The sequence below is a fragment of the Emydura macquarii genome, unplaced genomic scaffold, assembly GCF_026122565.2.
Source record: "Emydura macquarii macquarii isolate MOO-44397 ecotype Brisbane River unplaced genomic scaffold, CSIRO-AGI_Emac_v2 contig_1254, whole genome shotgun sequence".
Taxonomy (NCBI): domain Eukaryota; kingdom Metazoa; phylum Chordata; order Testudines; family Chelidae; genus Emydura; species Emydura macquarii.
In genome coordinates this window covers 3,251,094-3,271,811 of record NW_027131391.1, presented here as the reverse complement: position 1 = coordinate 3,271,811, position 20,718 = coordinate 3,251,094, and the positions used below count along the sequence as shown (strand labels likewise).

Sequence of the window (20,718 nt, the reverse complement as noted above, 5' to 3'; positions counted from 1 at the left end):
TTAGAATTCAAAATGACCTTCATAAATTGGAGAATAGGTCTGAAATCAACAAGATGAAATTAAATAAAGACAAGTACACAGTACTGTACTTAGGAAAGAGACGTCAAATGCACAAATACAAAATGAGGGATAATTGGCTAGTTAGTAGTACTGCTGAAAAGAATTTGACGGTTACAGTGGTGAATCACAAATTGAATATGAACCAACAATGTGATGCAGTTGAGAAAAAGGCAAATATAATTCTGGGGATTACTAGAAAGAGTGTGGTATGTAAGACCTAGGAGGTAATTGCCCCGTGTACTTGGCACTGGTGAGGTTTCAGTTGGAGTACTGTGTTCAGTTCTGTGTGCCACTCTTAAGGAAAGATGTGGACAAATTGGACAGAGCCCAGAGGAGAGAAACAAGCATGATAAAAGGTTTAGAAAACCTTCCCTATAAGGAAACTTTTTAAAAACTGTTTAGTCTTGAGAAGAGAAGAAGATGAGGGGAGACCAGATAACAGTCTTCAGGTGTGTTATGGGCTTTTATAAAGAGGACCGTAATCAGTTGTTCTTCATGTTCATTGAAGGTAGGACAAGAAGTAATCATCTTAATTATAGCAAGGAAGATCTAGGTTAGGTATTAGGAGAAACTTTCTAACTATAAGAACAGTTAAGTACTGGAATACGTTACCAAGGGAGGTTGTGGAATCCTTCTAATTGAAGATTTTAAGAAACGATAAGACAGGAACAGTCTGGTATACTTGATCCTGCCTCAGCACAGTGATCTATCTAGACTAGATGACCTACAATGTACAACATAGGATTTTATCTAACTTCTCAGGCCATACCCCTTTTTTCATTTTGCTCATGTTTTGAGGGGAGAGAGTTCTACAGTTTTGTGATTGTCCTTTCCCTCTTTGAAGATTAAGAGCAAAGCCAATGGCAGAGCAATAGTTAAGTCTTCACCTGGCAGGGGGCTGAAAGCAACTGAAATGGATGCATACTGTTTGTGACCTACCTGCAGAAGTGACAGTTTAATAGTAGAATAGAAATTAAATATTTACATCCAGTTGATAAATAGATAATAGAGGTGATACCTATTGTTCTGTTTAACTGTTGAGCATTATGTCATGGTCGGAAATACTGCTAATTCTAATGCAATGCCCTTATTGCATTGCATTGAGAAAATAATTGAAAATCTATAACAATTCTCTTATAATTTAATTTAAAATCACTGCTATTATATTTCCTAGCCCAGTAGTTTTCAAGTTTGTTTGTTTTTTTTAAATTGAAACTGAGACTAGGTCTAAAAATACTTCAAATAAAGGCTCACTGTTTTAAAGTGGAGTAAGAAAATCTCTGCACAAGTGTACGAAGAATAACTAAGGACACTGGAATTTAAAGACTGGTATATGCATCCTCCCTCCTCTTTTATGTTGTTTATACTGCCCTATTTCTGTTGTTGGGTTTTTTTAAGGACTGACTTTTTAAATTCTCCTTCAAAATTGTACACATTTGAAACTGCAAAAAAGGAAAGGAAATTGTAAATACTAGTGCAGAAAGATAAACAAATCATTTAAAAATTGGGAATAAAATTGTGGTATTTTATGACATAGGGTTACTTATTTCTACTTTTAAGGAACTGAGATCCTATGCCATCTAACAGAGGTACATTTAACTTTTCAGCTAACAGAAGCAGCAGATTGATAGGTTTCAATATCTACCTCATACTTCTTCGTTTTTCTCTGTTTACTGAAATGTAAGAAATTAATGCTTGGAGTCAGTGTCAGCTAAACTGACAATGGATCAAGGCAGTGAGACAAATTGCTCATTACAGTTCAGGGAGCTGCACCGACAGCTGTGTCATCGCTAGAGCATTCTCAGGCACTTTCAACCACTAACTCTGAGTGGGCAAATGTCGCCATTGTCTGCTGGTGAAGCTTATATGCTGATTTCTGGAAAATAAGTTTATTTTAAACTCCCATCAGAGACATTTCTGCTTTCTTTTTGTCATCCTGTAGCATGCACGTGTCACCAGGCAGCAGCCAGGCTTGTAAGCAATAATGGCAATCCATGAAAAATGAGAAATTAAATCTTAGTAAGACTCTGACAGTCCTTATCCAGGTTCATCAAATGAGAGTCTGGGATTTAGGGGGGGTTGTTTTTACGTGGCTTTTCAGAAAGCTCACCATCATTTGATTCATCCAGCTCTGCTGCCTGACAGTTGGAAATCACTGTTATTGACATTGCACCCACTTCATCTTTTAGCGAACAGCAGATAAAAACCTCCCTTCTTCAAGCAGCTGTTATATCCAATTATATCTCATCAGAGAAGCTTCAGTTATGCACTTTTATAAAAAGCAGTTTCCAGTATAGTATTTTTGTCTACAATTCTTTTCTTTCAGCTTGCGCAGTATGCCTATTCTCCTAAATTAATGTTAGTTTGTATTATCTGCACAAGATGTTTTAGATCTGAAATAGAGTATAGCAGTAACTTGCAAGTCAGAATGATTTAGCTATTGGAGACCTTGTTCTGCTGCAATAAAGATGCATGTCTTGGGAGTGAGGCTTTCAAGTATTATTGGGTATAATAGCAAAATGCACAAATACAAGTTTTAGAAACTTTGTAATGTTTTCCTGTGGGGTTAGCTGAAAAGGACACTGTCAGTTCAAAACTATGATTTTATGGATGTATCTGGAATGATGAAGCTTTAGGACTAATGGGCTACAACCTAGAAATCAAAACAGAGGCAACTAAGCTGTAATTATGATACAGTCTATGCCTACAGCTGTCATTACTATCGCAAAATGTCACTGGTGATAGTTATCCTTCGAAAGGTCAAATACCAATGGTGTAGGCGTATATATAAAGAAAATAAAGCTCACCAAGTGGGTACTGTTTAGGGCTGAGTTTTTATTGAGTTTTTGGTAACAGTGTAATTTGTATGTGTAAAGCTTTAATGGTTTAGATATGTCAACTTAACCCACAGATAAAATGTTATAGGGACAGATGCTCAGCTGGTGTAAATAACTGGTAAATTGTCATAGCCCCTAATATGTAAAGTTTAAATATATTTTTTTTCTAAATCTCAATTACTAATAAAAGCCAGTCACTGTAAACTTTGCACTTTATTATTCAACAACACTTGTGGAATTTCTTTAATATTTTGGTTGAATCGACAAGTTTTGTTTCTTTGTGTATAGAGTAGCTTAGAGGCATTTTAAAAAATAAATCTAATGTTTTCATAGATGTGTGTTGAGATGATCACTTTGAATATGACTTTTAAAAAAAATGCAAAACTCTAAACAACTTTTATATATCTTTCGAACTGATACATAAAAACTAAATTTGGGAGAGCTTTTTAAAAAAATGTAAAGTGTTAGTTAATGCCAAAAAAAAAAAAAATGTAGTGATGTTATACTGAATACCCTCACTTCAAGTCTCTGATATCCTGTCCCCATTGAAATTTATGGGAGTTTTTTCGTTGATTTAAATCAGGTTAGGATTTCATCCTCTCTTTCAGCCTTGTGTCTCACTGAAGGTGTTCAGGTACCTGGGTGACCACACACCTCACATATTATTTATATAATAAGATAACATGGTTGTCATTCCGTGTGTCACCTTGAAGCCTAGAATGTCAGTCAAGTTAGTGTGATGCGATGGAAACAGCTACAAACATGTTTAAGAGCTCTTTTTGTTCAGAATATCACTATGTTCAATTATTACTGGGATTAGCGATCTGTTACCATCCAACTTGTAAATTCTCAGACATTTTGACTTTACAAATTACACCTGTGTGGTGTACAGCTAAATGAGGCATCTATGTATGCAAAGAGTCCTGGGCCATTGTGATATTATAGGTAACTCAGCCAATCACCATCTTTATTTTACAGATACTTTGCATTCAACGTTTTCATTGGTTGTATGAGGGAGACTGCATAGATGGTGGATTACTTGGCCCAATTGCCACACCACACACAGGAAACAGTACAGGCTAATAGCCATTGATGGACCTATCCTCCATCAACTTACCTAATTCTTTCTTTTTTGAACGCAATTATACTTTTGGCCTGCACAACATCCCCTAGCAATGAGTTCCACAGGTTGATTATGTGTTGTGTGAAGAAGTACTTCCTTATGTATGTTTTTAAACCTGCTGCCTATTAATTTAATTGGGTGACCCCTGATTTTTGTCTTGTGTGAAGGGGTAAATAACACTTCCCTAGTCACTTTCTATGCACCATTCATCATATCCCTGCTTTGTCATCTCTTTTCTAAATTGAATAATTCCAGTCTTTTTACTTTGTCCTTCTCTATACTTTTTCCAATTATGATATATCTTTTTTGAGATGGAGTGACCAGAACTGCACACAGTATTCAAGGTGTGGGCATATCATGGATTTATATAGCAGCATTATGATATTTTCTGTCTTATCATTTACCCCTTTCCTAATAGTTCCTAATATCATTAGCATTTTTGACTGCTGCTGCACATTGAGCAGATGTTTTCAGAGAATGATCCACAATGACTCCAAGATCTCTTTTGTGAATGGTAAGAGCTAATTTAGACCCCATCATTTTGTACGTATAGTTCATTTGTCATTTTCTTTCCAAGTCACCCAGTTTTGTGAGATCCCTTTGTAACTCTTCAGTGTCAGCTTTGAACTTAAGTATCTTGAGTAATTTTGTGTAGCCTGGAAACTTTTCCACCTCACTGTTTACCTCCTTTTCCAGATCGTATATTAATATGTTGAACAGCACTGGTCCCAGTACAGATCTTTGGGGGATCCTTCTATTTACCTCTTTGCACTGTGAAAACTGACCATTTATTGGTACCCTTTGTTTCCTATCTTTTAACTAGTGACTGATCTATGAGCGGACCTTCCCTCTTATCTCATAACTGCTTAGTTTGCTTAAGAGCCTATGGTGAGGGACCTTGTCAAAAGCTTTCTGAAAGTCCAAGTACACTATATCCACTGGATATCCCTGGATCACATGTTTGTTAACTCCCTCAAAGAATTCTAATAGATTGGTGAGTCATGATTTCCCTTTACAAAAGCCGTGTTGACTCTTCCCCAACATATTGTGTTCATCTATGTGTCTGATAATTCTATTCTTTACTATAGTTTCAACCATTTTGCCTGGTACTGAAATTAGGTTTACCGACCTGTAATTTCCTTTTTAAAAAATCAGCATTACATTAGCTGCTATCCAGTCATCTGATACAGAGGCTGATTAAGTGATAGGTTACATACCACAGTTAATAGTTCTAAAATTTAATATTCACTTTTGAGTGAATACCATCTGCTCCTGGTGACTTATTACTGTTTAATTTATCAACTTGTTCCAAAATCTCTTCTGTTGACATCTCAATCTGGGACAGTTCCTCAGATCTGTTACCTAAAAAGAATAGCTCAATTGTAGGAATCTCCCTCACATCCTCTACAGTAAAGTCCAATGCAAATAATTCATTTAGTTCCTCCACATCTGCCTTGTCTTCCTTGAGGTCTCCTTTAGCACCTTGATAGTCCAGTGGCCCCACTGTTCTTTTTTTTTTTTTTTTTCTTTTTTGCAGGCTTCTGGCTTCTGATGTACTTCCAAAAAATTGCTGTTAGTTTTTGTCTTTTGCTAAATTGCTCTTCAGATTCTTTTTTGGCCTGCCTAATTATTTTTTTACAGCTACTGAACTAAGCAATGAAATCACTTGAATTACTTAATCACAATTTATACCTCAAGCTCCTGCTAATCCATAGGATCTCCAGAATCAGAGTCAAAGAGGTATATTTGAAGTAGAGCCTAATGGTGAAGGGGCATCTCAATCTAGCAATGGCCTATATAAAATACACACACACATTCATACTCTTGACAGAATCAATCTGTGTGGCGTTTACTGTGTAAGGGATAGCTGTCAGCCAGGATATGGGCAAACAATTCTACTTTTGCAATATGGACCAAATTAATCTTTGTCTTGACTCCACTGAAGTCAGGACTTGTATTCCAAGGATGAATTTGGTCCTATGCCTGTTTGAAAAGTTGAAATGGAAAAGTGGTCCAGAATTTGGCTTTATATTTATTTCTGTTCATAAACATTGTATTTTCAACACCTGGGATATCTCAGGTATTGTACATCCATTTATACATAGCAGCCACTGTATATTGTTGCCTAATACTCTTTCTTCATTGTATTTAAAATATTTTTGCAAGACTATTAGAAAAAGCTTGAAAGATTTTTTTAATCTTGGTATGCAGCTACATCCAGAAGTGTATGTTCATTTTGTGGAATAAACAGCAATAGCTGCGTGAAAAAAAAAATAGAAATTGAACATTAGATCCAATTTTGTGAGGTACAGGTGGTAAACACTCTTTTTGGATTGCCAGATGTACACTATTCATTTTATAGGTCATTAAATCTCTAGTTATACCAGCTCAATCCTGTGAATTTGTTAAAATATGATTTGGAATATTCCAGAAGATTAGACTGCACAAAATATGTTGAAGTTTTAATTTGGAAGAAACAATTGTTTATATATAGTGTAGAGAAATTCCATAATAAAACTAGTATTATTCTCACTGTATAGCTCAAGGGTAATCAATTATTTTTTGTCAAGATCCAAATTTACGGAGATCATCTTATATTTTTATATACCATGAAAGAAACCCATGATAGGTTGCACTATTATGGTTTCCACAGGCTTTACCATAGCAGGAGCAACAAGTATAATGGAACCATTGGTCATCCTGAAGAGACTTTCAACAAAGCAAGGTTGATGTGAATACAATGCGCCAGCAAAAGAAAAGAGTTACTTCTGCATTTTATTCTTTTGCTACTAGTATAATGTACTGTACAAATGTTCTGGGAGCACTTTCCCTGGAAGCATTCAGTAACATGAATGGAGAAAACTGGAAATGTCCAGTTGCTCTGGAGAAGCGTATTTGGAGAATGAAAGGAGAATGAAACACAGCATTGCTGACTTCAGGGCATTGAGGGAAAATCTTCTTTTTCTTTCATATGAGGTTCTACATTCTAATATGTCATCAATACATTTATTTTGTCTTCAGGAAAGCCAGCTCCGTCAAAGTAACAAATATCCAGGTCCAGGATAGAAACATGTTTCAAGGTTTAATACTGGAATGTATTATGTATTGCCAATGTGCAAATCTGTAGGGGACCAAGTACTAACCATTTGTTTATTGAAGGCCACCAATTTACATCAAATAATTTGATGATCCAGATTCTAAATTAGAGAATAGATGAGTGATGATCATCTTTTGAAACACCTAGCAAATTGTTCACCGTGAATTATGCTAAATTAAAATTGATATAAGGAAAAAATATATCTAAAACAGAGGTTTTCAACCAGGGGTACGCATACCCCTGGGGATACTTCAGAGTAGCGCAGAGGGTATGTGGGCAACTGCACCCCGCTTCCTGGCAGGAAGCAGGACTAGGTGGGAGGCGAGTTGCTGCATGCTGGACTGGGCATGAGGCGGGCAGTCGCCTACTAAGGGGGCCTCCAGGAACCGGCCTTCAGGGGGCGTTGGGTCACAACGTGCAGCAGGGACAAGAGGGCACAGGAAGCTCCCAGCTGGGCGCCCCCCTCCAGGCCGGGAGGTGAGGCCGCCCTGTCCGAGCCAGTGCCGGGCTGCGGGGCTGGAGCAGTAGAGCCAGGTGCTGCACGGCGGGTAAGTGCAGGGGGGTTGACGGGTAAGTGCAGGGCAGGGGGCAGCGGAGCCTGGCCAGAGGCAGAGGCAACAGAGCCCTGCCAGAGCCAGGTGCTTTAAGAACTACTGTTTGGAACTCTGTTCTAACGTAATAGTGTCAGTTCTGCTGTGATGTAAATTATGTATTTTAGATAAACTAAGAAAATGTGTTCATTTTAGGCCATTATGCCTTTTATTGCAACCGTGGTGAGAGTGAAAACCATGAAGGGGTACTTCAGGTGAAACCTTGAGACCGTAGGGGTACAGTTTCTAAAAAAAAGTTGAAAACTCCTGATCTAAATGAATGCTTTTGAAAGTGAGCAAGCAGAGGACAAAGGGAGATTACTTTATTCATTGTCCAATCAGGCCATACATTTCCTTATTGCAATTTGTAGGGACTGAGACTGTAATCACAATCAGGTAAGTCACTTGTGAATAGCTCATAATTGACAGTCCTAGTTTAGGACGTCAGAAATCAAATATTCTGAAAATGGATGAATCCAAGATGAATCTCTTTTGCAAATCTAAATAGGAAGATTTCAGTTTTCTGCATAAGGAAAGGTGCCATTAGCAGTAGATCTTTCTCAGTTTTATTGAAGAAATGATTCACTAATGTCCACACTATAAAAATCTTGATGTGAAGTAGGATAAAGATTCTGATCAAATTACCCTATTAGTCTAAAGAAATGAGCAAATCTTCTCCGGTATTTCTGTTGCTCATAGCTTTCCTAAAGTGAGAAGAATTTGATGTTTTTTCAAAGAAATATGGTAAGCTAGCTTGTTTGTGTACAAGACATATGTTAGAAGGCATATAGAGCTCATTGACAGAAGATTGACAGAAGACAGAAGACCTAAACTGCTGTGTATGTAAGCAATTTTAGCCTTTCATTTGCCCTACAAAAGTTGCTCAATTCTTCCTACAGTAATCTGAGGAGGATCAGCTTTCTACAACATTAATAGCCAAACTTTGAACCGAGATGTACGTATGATGCTCATTGAAGTTTATGGACTTCACTGGAAGCTACTCATAAACAGAGAAGAATTTAGCTTTTAGTAATTCAATAACTCTAACCTGAAGCCTAGTATCTTTTAGATCACTCAGCTTTCCTTGTGCACTGATTGGTCCCTGCCAATCCCCCTTTCAGTATTGTTTGTAGAATCATTTTATACTTGTATGCAAGCTGTGAACCACTTCTTATTCTGCCTTCCCTGAAGTCAGAGTCTGTGAGACACCTAATGAATTATAGTTCCCACTACCAACCTCCAAGGCCCCAGTCAGTTTGTTTTAGTATTATTATTTGCAAACTGCAGAAAAATAGAGAACAAAAGAAAAATAATTAGAACTAACCTTGTTTCAGGTATTACATAAAGCAGGACTAAGTAAACCCAAAGCTGACTCGTGATCAGAACCCATGCCTCCAGTGATTAACTCAACATATCACTAGACTTCCTTTGATCTATTAAAAAAAAATTGACCCATTCTCAGATGGATTTAATGCATTTTAATCTGTCTACCAAAAAGTCTGGTGTCATGAGATGTCAGTAAAAGCAAAACAGTCCAGACAAAATTGATGAAACCCCTTTGTGAGTCATATGAACCTTCTGAGCGCAAGCTTCTTACATAAAAGGGCTGTTTAAAAAACTATGAAAGTAACTAATCTCAGAGTTTGAGTTTCCGGCTCTAGTGACTGATCCATCCTAGCTATGTTTATAAGGGAAAACTCGACTTGCTTCCACATCCACAATTCCTTCCAATGGTGGTGCCTGAGTTCCCCGTAATTCGTTCATTCTACCAATATTTCCTCCTGCCCATAATGCCTCCTAAAAAGACTTTCTTCTTTTTAAAGACCTTTAGGATTTGGCTTATTTGATATAAAGTTCTTTAGAAAGCAGCCAATTTTTTTTCTTTTGAGACGGCATATTGGGCCAGCTGTTGTGTGAGGAAATTATGCCAAGAAGTCTGTCATGTTGCATTTTTCACTTTTTTGTTGTTGTTTTGTTTTGGGGTGGCTTAAAATGAATTTAGTTCTTAGAAAAAAGATGCCAGCTTGACAACCTTACAGACTGAAATACTCTGTTTATCCACATAACAAGCAGCAGTAGTGGAAGCTTGCCCCCACTACCTCCCTGAAAACATATCTCAATTTGGATGACAGGAAGGGATGCCAATTATGATGATGGCTTTGATCATGAATACATTTATTCACTAGTACTGGGACCAAGACAACTTCCCAATGGGGTGAAAGGTTTTATAGCCAATTTCTACCACCACAAGCCATACAGTCCTCAGCATTTTTCATTGCTATCTTCTGACTAGGTTGTCATTTGAAGCTCTTTTCCATTACCGGCATGACAGTGACAGACAAAGTAGCCAGTCTTTCTGAGATTTTCTGGACCTTTTGTTGGTACTTTTGGTAAATGTCAATGCTATTCTGTCCAGACGATAAATAATCTTTTGGCGTGACTCCATTTTAAATGGAGATTGTTTGTAATTTTTGACCAACATTCATTTGTAAAAATTGTTGCAATTTTGAATTTTTGAAAAAAGTTTTGGAAATTATAAAATCTGTGATCTTCTAAAATGTCAAATGTTATTTACAAAGAGAGAGGGCTAAGTCTGTGTGTTTTACCTGCTAGTCTGTTCCCAAACCACTGTCTGTTGTTCTATCCCTGCTGTATAGAGCTTACATGCAATGGGCAAATTCTTAGTTACATGGTAGTTACAAGGTAGGGATAGGATACAGAGTGACCTAAACTAACTGGAGGATTGGGCCAAAAGAAATCTAATGAGGTTCAACAAAGAAAAGTGCAGAGTTCTCCACTTAGGAAGGAAGAATCTCATGCACAGCTATAGACTGGGGACCGACGAGCTGCTGGGCAGCAGCTCTGCAGAAAAGGACCTGGGGGTAACAGTGGATAAAAAGCTGGATATGAGTCAGCAGTGTGCCCTGGTTGTCAAGAAGGCTAATAGCATATTGGCTGCATTAGGAGGGGCATTGCCAGCAGGTCACAGGAAGTGATTATTCCCCTCTATTCGGCATTGGTGAGGCCGCATTTAGAATACTGTGTCCAGTTTTGGGCCCCCCACTACAAAAAGGATGTGGACAAGTTGGAGAGAGTCCAGCGGAGGGCAACCAAAATGATTAGGGGGCTGGAGCACAGGACTTATGAGGAGAGGCTGAGGGAACTGGGCTTGTTTAGTCTGCAAAAGAGAAGAATGAGGGGGGATTTGATAGCGGCCTTTAACTACCTGAAAGGGGGTTCCAGGGAGGATGGGGCTAGGCTGTTCTCGGTGGTGGCAGATGACAGAACAAGGAGCAACGGTCTCAAGTTGCAGGGCGGGAGGTCTAGGTTGGACATTAGGAAAAAGTTTTTCACTAGGAGGGTGGTGAAGCACTGGAATGGGTTACCTAGGGAGGTGGTGGAATCTCCATCCTTAGAGGTTTTTAAGCTGCGGCTTGACAAAGCCCTGGCTGGGATGATATAGCTGAGGTTAGTCCTGCTTTGAGCAGGGGGTTGGACTAGATGACCTCCTGAGGTCCCTTCCAACTCTAATATTCTGATTCTATGTGTGGAGCTGGAGTTGCATGCAGATATTGAGTGAAAAATTTAGCACACTGATTTTTCACACTTTTTAAATTTTAGTTTGTCTCTTCTTAGGAGCATGTACTTTTTCTTAGCAGTATCTCATTCTTTCCCCTTTCTCTGCCTGGCGGCATCCCATAGCAGTACATAAGCTACATCTCCTCCCCTACCTGCCCACAAATTGCCTAATGCATGGGTCTCTGAAAAATACCTCCCATTTGCAATTCTACTTTGCACCATTTTTGCCCCTTCCCACAGCACAGAACATTGCTCAGGTTGTTCAGCCTATCTTATCTCAGAACCCAAGGGAGTTGTGCAGACTTGCCACTCTGCAGCTTACCGTGGCTGCCAGTTAAGGTGACCATTCATGTGCATTTCTTTCCAAGACAAGTCATAAAATCAAGAAATAAACAGAGGAAACACTGGCCAGTACCTATAAGGAAGACAGTTATACAACTGCAACCAATCTAAAGCAATCCACACACTTAACATAGCCCCAAATCAGACAAACACCAGAACTTCATCTTCATGCTGGCCACTGCAAGTTCTGTCATGAATAAACCCTTCACCATCCATGATCTCACTGCCAATGATCTGCCTGATCTACTCTGCATCACAGCAACCTGGCTAATTTGCACCACATGATCAGTGTTGGCTCACCTGAGGACATTCACCACATATCCAGACACACACAGAACAAATCTGGAGGTGGACTAGCCATTCTGTTCCCTTCCAGCCTCAAATGTAAGAAAAGGTCACTTGAGAATCAAATGCCTTTGAGTGCATCCTCTTAACAAATGAATCCACAGACAAGACTAACCAAATCAACTTACAGGAGAGGAATGATGTTCCATTGGTTAGGTTGCTAGCCTGTGACTGGGAGACCTGGGTTCAGTGCTGTACTCCGATACAGATTCCTTGTGTGATCTTTGACAAGTCACTTAGTTTCTCTGTGCCTCAGTTCCTTATCTGTAAAATGGGGATAATAGTCCTCTACCTCGCAGGGGTGTTTTGAGGATGAATACATTAAAGATTGTGAGCTGCTCAACTACTGTGGTAAGGGGGCCATATAAGTATCTAAGCTAGATAGCTTTAGGTCCTATAGAATCTTCATTGCTATAGGATGCCCAAATAGCCATTGCATCAAATACACCCTTTTCCATCTGTGACTAGCCAGAAAATTGTTCCCCGTCACATCATGCACATAGCCGGCCACACGTATCTATGCGTTTTTAACCTTCAGGCTTGACTGTTGTTCATATCATCTGGGGATGAAGCCGTGGGGGAGATGGCATCTTGGCCTATCTTACTAAAATACATTTACAAGATTGTGTCATACTATATTAAATTTATACAGTCAGCAAATCATCCCTTCCTCTCATTTCCCCCACAGGACAGGTATGGAAGAAACATTGTCTAACATATTAAAATAACGAAGTATACATTCAACAATCTTCAGGGCTGAGCAGTGGTCAGAAATAGCCATTCTCCTTTGTAGGTATTTATTTTACTGGTACCTTTCCATTCTGTGAAAGAGAAGTGCTTTAATCGCTTCCAACTTGTCTGGCCTTTTCTTTTGTTTCATGGTCATCTTCAACTTTTGCTGTTCTTCATCCTCTGCCATGAGGCAGTTGTACTTCTTTTTTCTGCAGTTTTTATTGATTTGGTCAGAAGTAATTAAAGAGATAATTCTTTCTCAATTACATTTCCTTGACTTTCCTGAGGCTGCCTAGCTGTGTCTTCCTCTACCCCTTCTCAAATTAACTTTGTTCTCACTGTAAAAGAAGAGAGTAGCTTATTCTTTTTCTGTTGTTATTTTTCTCTTGAATGGAACCTATGCTGCAGATGATATTGATTTGATAATTTTATTAGCAACTCCTCTCTTGGTTCACAAACTTGCATATTTTAATATAGCATTCCAATAAGAGGAAGTCCTACATCTGACTAGAAATTGTCAATTTTCAAAGCTGTTTATATTTCTTTAGCCCCTTCATTTCTGACTGGAATTCTTCAGTTGTTTCCTACTTTACTTTAAACTCTATTTAAAGTTTACTAAATACCAGAATGATAGTCTGCACCACTCTGACTCTGAAAGGCAAATATTTTTAATTTTTACTTTTCAGTTTAACACAGATTATATTAATTTCTAATGGGATGAATTAATGGATCTCCAGATAAAATGAGGGAAGATGGGGTGGAAGCATTTATAATTTTGACATCAGCAATGGTGTGATATCTAAAAAACATTAACCAGAAGTGGAAATACTTTCATTGGTCATGCAGTACAAAACACAGTGAATAGATGTGTTGGGGAGTGTTGCATAAAGTTAAACCCTTTGGCATGTTGCCTAACAACCACATCAATGAAACAAACAAAACACAAAAGCAAACAGGAGTCTGAGATGCAAAAATAGAGGTGTCATTTCCAAGAGAGAGAGAATTTTTCTAAAGCCTGTGAGGACTCATTTGAAATACCGTGTGCATTTCAGGTCACCTTATCATGAAAAGATTTGATAGGGAAGAGGGTAACCGGAATAATACAGTTACTCCATGGGCCAAAATCAACTATGGTGTAACTCTGCTAGGAGTTTGTCCCAAGGATTTTAATTATTCAAAAAATGTAACAAAATTAGGTCAGTGTTCCTTGGAGACAAGGAAATAAAAAGAGGTTCTCCATGAGGTATATAATAAGCTGCGGGAGAGAGACTGGATAAACAAAACAAGGCTATTTAAGCTTTTTTCATGTACAGAAACAGCAGAGTTGTAACTCTTTGCTGTGTATCCTTATGACCTCCATCATCACAGCATCTGAATGCTTCATACACGATAATGAATTTATTTTGCAAAATCCCTGTGCAGGCTAAGTGTGATGGGAAGTGTTGTTTATTCCAGTTTTACAGATGGGGAGCAGAGGCACAGAGAGAATCAGTATTTGATTCAGAGCCCCTGGAAAGAATACCATTAACTTCAGTGGGCTTTGGATCAGGGATCTGCCTGGGGTCACACAAGAAGTCTGTGTCAGAGCTGGGAATTGAATCCCCATAGCCTGAGTTTTAGGCTTGTGTCTTGAGCAAAAGACCTACCTTTCCTCTCTTTTTACATCCTTCATGTACCATTTCCCTAATCCTTCTGCACCCAGAGCCAGAACGAGATGGCATGGTAGCTGCTGCAACAGCTCTGCATACCCAATGATTCCCCTTAGCAAAGAGAATTCTCAAATGGCCAGTTTAGGGTGCTTTGCATCATTAGATTGGTGTAGTATAGCCTTAATGGAGCAGAGGATCTGGCCCTGTATCTGAGGATTTCCTTTGTGTCTAAGGTTTTTTTCCTGTGGGTTTTTTTTAAAAAAGACTAAAGTACTTTTATTAATATTATTTTGAGCACAATCTTAATTCTACATTACTCATTCTTAATGAAGCTTTTTGCTTGGGAATCTGTGCATTAATTGCAAATTCTCCTTCAGTCCTTGTGTCTCTGTTTCGCATTTCCTTGTTTTATTGGAGAAGAAAGTGGGGAAAGGCCAATACTAAGCAGTGGCTGTAAAAAAGTAAAATAAAATAAAAGCTCTGAATGTACCACACTGGAACTCAGCTTGACTATTGCCTATAAAAAACAACATTCAGAATTCAGTCCAGTAGGCAGCCAAAACTTGAAGCTTTGGCACATCAACATCACGGGTTTCATGAGGGCTGATTAGATTTATTGATATGATCAAGAGTTATCTTTACTAGGTTGCTGGTAGGCCAGCAACAAATGCAGTAAGTCAGTCATATGGCTAATGGGTGCTCTGTGATGGAGGCAGCACAGATTCATTTCAAACACATTAACATTTTGCAACTATAACAGTAAAGCAGTAATAAAACTCCTTTCTAAAGCATTACTTTAGAAGGCAAAGGAATACAAGTGGGGAGTCAATTCACATACCTTGGCAGTAACATGCAAGCCACTGGGGATAGCCAGAAGGAAATAATATCACAAATTGGCAAGGCAACAGCTGCATTTAACCAGCTTAAACAAGATTGTCATTGAAAATCTATTTCTCAAAGACTAAACTATGAATCATCAACTCAAATGTTATTTCCACTTTCACATATAGATGTGAAAGCTGGAAATCCACCAAAGATATAGACAGATCTCTAAATGCTTCAAAAGCAAATACCTTAGGAAAATACTAGGTGTTCAATGGAAGGATTTTATAACAAATGCTGAGATTTGTCAGTGTTCAACACTCCTTATCTCCAAAATTATCCAGAAAAGAAAATGTTTTAAGAATGAAGCCCAAGAGTATCTGCTATGGCATGCATTGGGTAGCAGCAAGAACGCACAAAAGGAACAAACTGAAATAATCCCTTTGTCAAACAGTACTTAGAGATGGAAAACTTATGGGACTTAACAGCATAGAGAATGGGCAAAGTATGGCCAAGGACAGACAGGGAAGGTGGAGCTTCTTTTGTGCCATAAGCAACATTTTATGTGCACAGAAAGGATTCAGATTCAGTTTTACAAGAACAGAGCTGGGTCCAGTCAGGTGGCATCTAGCGCCATCTGCTGTAACTTCTCTGCAGTTCATTTATCTCCACAACAGCTAAGTGCATATTTTAAAAAACAAAAATTACTGATCTTAATCATCATAATCAAAATGTTTTTGGATGATTTCCCATGGAATCTTACTTTGGGTCATGTTTCCATATATAATTTATGGATTTTGATATTTATAAACCAGTGCTGCACACGCATGGAATTGTGTGATATTATGTCATGACAATCCAGTAATATTGAAAATGGGAAATGGTCACTGGAACTGTCCTTTAAATATTTTAAAAGGAGATGGGATTTTTCCTCATAGCCTATTTATTCAGAGAAACAAAAAGCAAAATGAAAAAATAATCCTTTCGTGAATCCTGCATATAACATGTTGTCATGATTGTTTGTATGGGTCATTTCAATAATATTATGTAGAGATTTTAACAGATGAGACATTTCCATATTGTTTTCTTTACTTTTTCCTATATCAGACACTGCAAATTAAAAAGAAAGAACTCTGTTGTTATGTAATGGTGTTGAAACTACACATGTGTACTACATTAAGGCTAGATTCTGCCCTGGCTAACATTGTGTTGCCGGGGAGTAGGGTGTAAGGACATTCCGCTCCTGTATTCTGAGTTAGGGCTGTCTGAATCACATCTCCAGTGCTTAGGGGAGCGCAAGGGCTATATACAAGCTACTTTGCCCAAAGAGCAACTCCCTCACTTTGGGTCTTTGTTCTGGTAAAAGTTGTGTGTTGGTTGGGTATTTTTACACCCTCAGTGACACACTATCCTGGTGGTGCTCAACACTTACATTGAGCACTTCACCCAAAGCATTGAGTCTGGTGTGCATCAAGAGCAGACCTCTTCACCTTCAGTATATAGTCCGCTCTGCCCTAACCTCCTAGCTGCAGTTAACCAAGGACTCTGACTAGTCCTATTTTGATTAAATTAGTCAATAAGCCAGCTCTTTCGTCCAATAATACCTCAGAAATAACTAATCATTTGCCTGATTACCATGCATAGGTTAGAGTTCTGTAATCTTTTGTTTTTTATTAAGACTTTTTAAACAGTTTTGGTTTTTATACCTGTGGGAATATATTTTCCGCCTACTTGAAAAAAAACAACTGGTGTTTGGAGGACTGATGAAGTGCCTGTGTTCCACTTCAGGGGCTTGCATGTGTCTGAGCCTTGGTTGTGTGCTGAAGCACAGACCCAAGAATGGTGGTCTATCATAATGTGTAACTTCAGAGAACAGCAATTACAGGTAATCAATTTCCTAGTCCAAGTTTTGGAAATTGGATTTTCCTTTTAGGTTAGACAGAGTGGCCCATCTAAAAATTTTCCAAGAGAAATGTTATTTATAATGCACTTTAAGAACTTGCACAACTTAATTTAAAATCTATGCATGCATTTTGCACAGTGGTCAGTTTGTATATGCTTCAAATGTGAATACATTTTTGAGTGCCAAAATTACACAGGTTTGTATGCCCTTTCTCCACATGAAAATTAGCCTTCATTTATGACTCTGCATATTTATAGGTTAGCACAAGAAAATTGATTTGTGCAACTAATTTTGAAGATCTTAATCTTATATTACACAGATACTTAGCAGTAGCAGTACAAAATAATTACATGTTTTGACTTATTTTTTAGGAACCAGTAAAAGAGGAGATATCTGCTGCTCAGGAAGAAGTACTAAAGAAAGTGGATGAAGTGACTATTGCAAAGTATTCCCCAAGACCAAAGGTGAGTTTAACTGCTGAATCAGGGCCTTAATGAGCAAAAGTACTTAAGCACATGCATAACTTTAGCCAATAAGGCTACCTGCATGCTGAAAGTTACTCACCTACGCAAGTACCTTGCTGAATCAAGGCCTAAATCCTTACTATCCATCATGATACAACATCATTACTGTCGACCTCATTGAACCGACCTTTCTCAAAAGGCATTAAGAAGTCCTGCTTTTTCTCTGGCTGATAAATATTCTAAACTTTATGGCCCAATTCTATGATCTGTGGCCAGGTAAATCTATCATTGAAATCAGTAGAAAGTTTGCCTAAGAAGGGACTGAAGGATCAGGTTCTAATTTGGTAACACCACTGCTGTTAATTTTCAAATTTAGTAATGCTAATCTATTCCATTCTGTTCATTTAAATTTACATGTTTTAAAAGGCCTGGATCTTAACCTCCATTGATGTTCAGTGCAGAAATGGTTAGCACATTATTATAGTTTTCATTTAAAAAAGTTATTTATGTTTTATTGATTTTTTTAGAGCATCTGCCACCACAGCATATATTTAGATCTATAGGACCAGCTGGTGTACGGGGGTGTTATTCCACTGCGGTCAATAGAGCTATACAAATTTACATCAGCCAAGAATTTGGCCCATAGACAGGTTTTTTCTAGCCTTCACTTGGAATGACCTAACTGTATCATATTTAAATATTGAATGGAGATATTTTACTCAAATGCCTCTTTCTGCTACGCACAGAACAATTACTGTGGCAAGTCTGCTGCTGTAATTCATCCAAGATCACCCAAGCATATGTTCTAGTTGATGTGTAATATAACAGTACAGAACTACATTATAGTCTGTGGGTATCTGCACTGAAGCAATTCCTACAGCATAAATTTAAAGAAAAACCTTGAAAGCTGGTTTCCATGTTGGCTATTCTAAAATACCTTTCACTCTCATATTTGTATTTGATAATTTGGCTGGGTTGCATTTGACAGTCTAGCAGCAATGTTTCTTTTTTGCAGTGTGCTTCCACCTTTTGGGTTATTTTAAATCTGTTAGATCTCCCTTCTGTTTATCACAAAACAATGTTGGAAGACTGATTGAGCCTGATTTTTTTTATAAATGAGTAAGCACATTAGAAAGTAAACAAGAAAGACTTCTGCATCTGAAAGTATGTGAAAGCTATGACTACTGATGCTATTAACATTTAAAAAAACCTAGGAACTATTATATAACCTTAACTTTAGCTGCCTCTGCTGCTTCCACTTTAATGAACTATTTTTATTAACATCCAGTTTCTTTTCCTCTCAATTATTTTCAGTCTACTACACAAGAACCTTTGAAGAAGCCCCCACCATTTAAACAAATAGAAAAAGATCTTAAGACCCTTAGTAAAGATCTTACTCACACAAGGTAAGAATCTGGAGTACACAGAAATTGACTATCTAATGGCTTGTCTACACTTACCTCTGAGATTCGGTGGCAGTCAACCGGAGTTATGCAAGCTACGCAAAAAACTTGTGTAACTCCTGTTGACTTCTCTGCTTCTCTTCTGCACGCCGTCTTCACTGCACTGCGCCGACGGGAACGCAGTGCTACGCTACTTGAGAAGGTGGTCTTAACACGTCGATTTCTGGATCTACTGAGCGGGTCTTCACTGACTGCTCAGTCGATCCAGAGAAATCGATCTGACGGCAATGAATTTGCCACCATCAGTGAAGACGTAGCCTAAGGCTATGGGTAGAAAAGAGGGAAATTCCTTGGGCTGCAATAGCAGCAGTCTGGTTATGGGCAAACTAGGCCATTATACCTACCAACAGTTCAGAAATAGAGTTTATTACTCAATCTCTATCATTTATGCTTATTCAAAATGATGTAATCTCTTCATGAAGAAATGGTGATCATTTTGGTAGATCTATGTTTCAAAGCCCTCATGAAGCACCGTTACAGCATTATTACAGTATCCTTTATTAAGATGCTTGGCATCCTCTCTTCACTCTTTGCACAAATCAATATTGTGGTGAGATTGATAATCAAAGCAGTCAAAAAAGTGAACAAAATGTTAGGGTGTATAAAGAGTGGGATAGAAAATAATAGTGAAAATATTGTAATGCTACTGTAGAAATGGATGTGTGCACTCACTTGGAATACCATATATAGTTCTCGTCTCAAAACAGAAGAGAGAGAAGTGAGTTTACAGCCCTGACTGAGTCCTCCCTAGTGGAGAGTCACCAGGCTGTAATAACCAGGCCCAACTTCTGGATCCCCTGTGCTTTCAGGCCAGCTGGGTCTGGGTAGCAACCAGTCACTGGTTCTATCTTTGGGTCTCCAGAGTGCAGACTCTCTCTTGCCCCTTCTGTGGGATGTGAGATTCCACAGTCAGAATCAGGGCTGCAGATCAACTCCCTATATTTTGTAATAAGCACATCCACACATTAGATAGGAGTGGGACTTTCAGTGAGCCTTATGTTCTGAAATCCTTTAGGTGCTTTTGAAAATCTCCCCTTTCCCATGTTAGTTTCAACATGCAATATAAGAAATTTAAAACCTGCTTTAAGTATAAAACTCAACATAACTTTAACTATTGAGCGTTAAAGCTCTGGAGTCGGTGTGACCGGGGACATTCATCTCTCATGAGCGCCTCCTGTTGGTTGGGTGTGAACCTGCGCACACACATTCTCTCGACACCTCCTGTCAGCTGTTAACCCTGTCAGATAGGTCTTCAGTGGTTCAGCCCTCCTGTCAAGTCACACACAGTCAATGTGTCAACAAACAAATGTTTCCGGGATAAAATGTCAACGGGGCCTGTCCCTGTGCCCTTATTAAAATCTTTAGCCCTGTCTCTGGGCTCAGTCCTCAGCCCTGTCTGGGATTGTTTTAAATCTGTCACTGCTCTGTTATAGAGCAGCACCCACTGGACTTTCTCCCTGGAGACTCTTTGCCTTTAGCTGTTCGGTGGTGTCACCGTTCTCCAGCCAACTCACTCTTAACTTCAGTTGAACAAAGTTCAACAAATGGTTGACTCTCTTCAGGGTCTTCAGCCCCACTCCTGGGCCTGTTTAAACTCCAAGCCCCTTACTTGGGCATCTAAAAGAAACTCGTCCCCTTCTCAGGGCTTTGTCCACTTCCCCAGAAGCCAATGTGGGGGCCCTGGCCCACCCACTACTCCAGTTCTCAACCCA

At 38.7% G+C, this 20,718-nt stretch overlaps 1 protein-coding gene across 6 annotated transcripts in view; it reads left to right on the top strand.

The window, feature by feature from the left end:
- The window catches only part of CCDC60 (coiled-coil domain containing 60), a 138,696-nt gene that overhangs the window by 60,125 nt on the left and 57,853 nt on the right, over positions 1-20,718 (top strand). For all 6 annotated transcript variants that reach the window (XR_010920230.1, XR_010920231.1, XM_067550288.1 and 3 more), the window contains 2 exons: positions 17,451-17,543; positions 18,858-18,949. Coding sequence is in view for 4 of the 6 variants with exons in the window: in XM_067550288.1 (XP_067406389.1) it covers positions 17,451-17,543; positions 18,858-18,949 (185 nt within the window). In the remaining 2 variants the exon portion in view is untranslated. The remainder of the gene's footprint in view (positions 1-17,450; positions 17,544-18,857; positions 18,950-20,718) is intronic.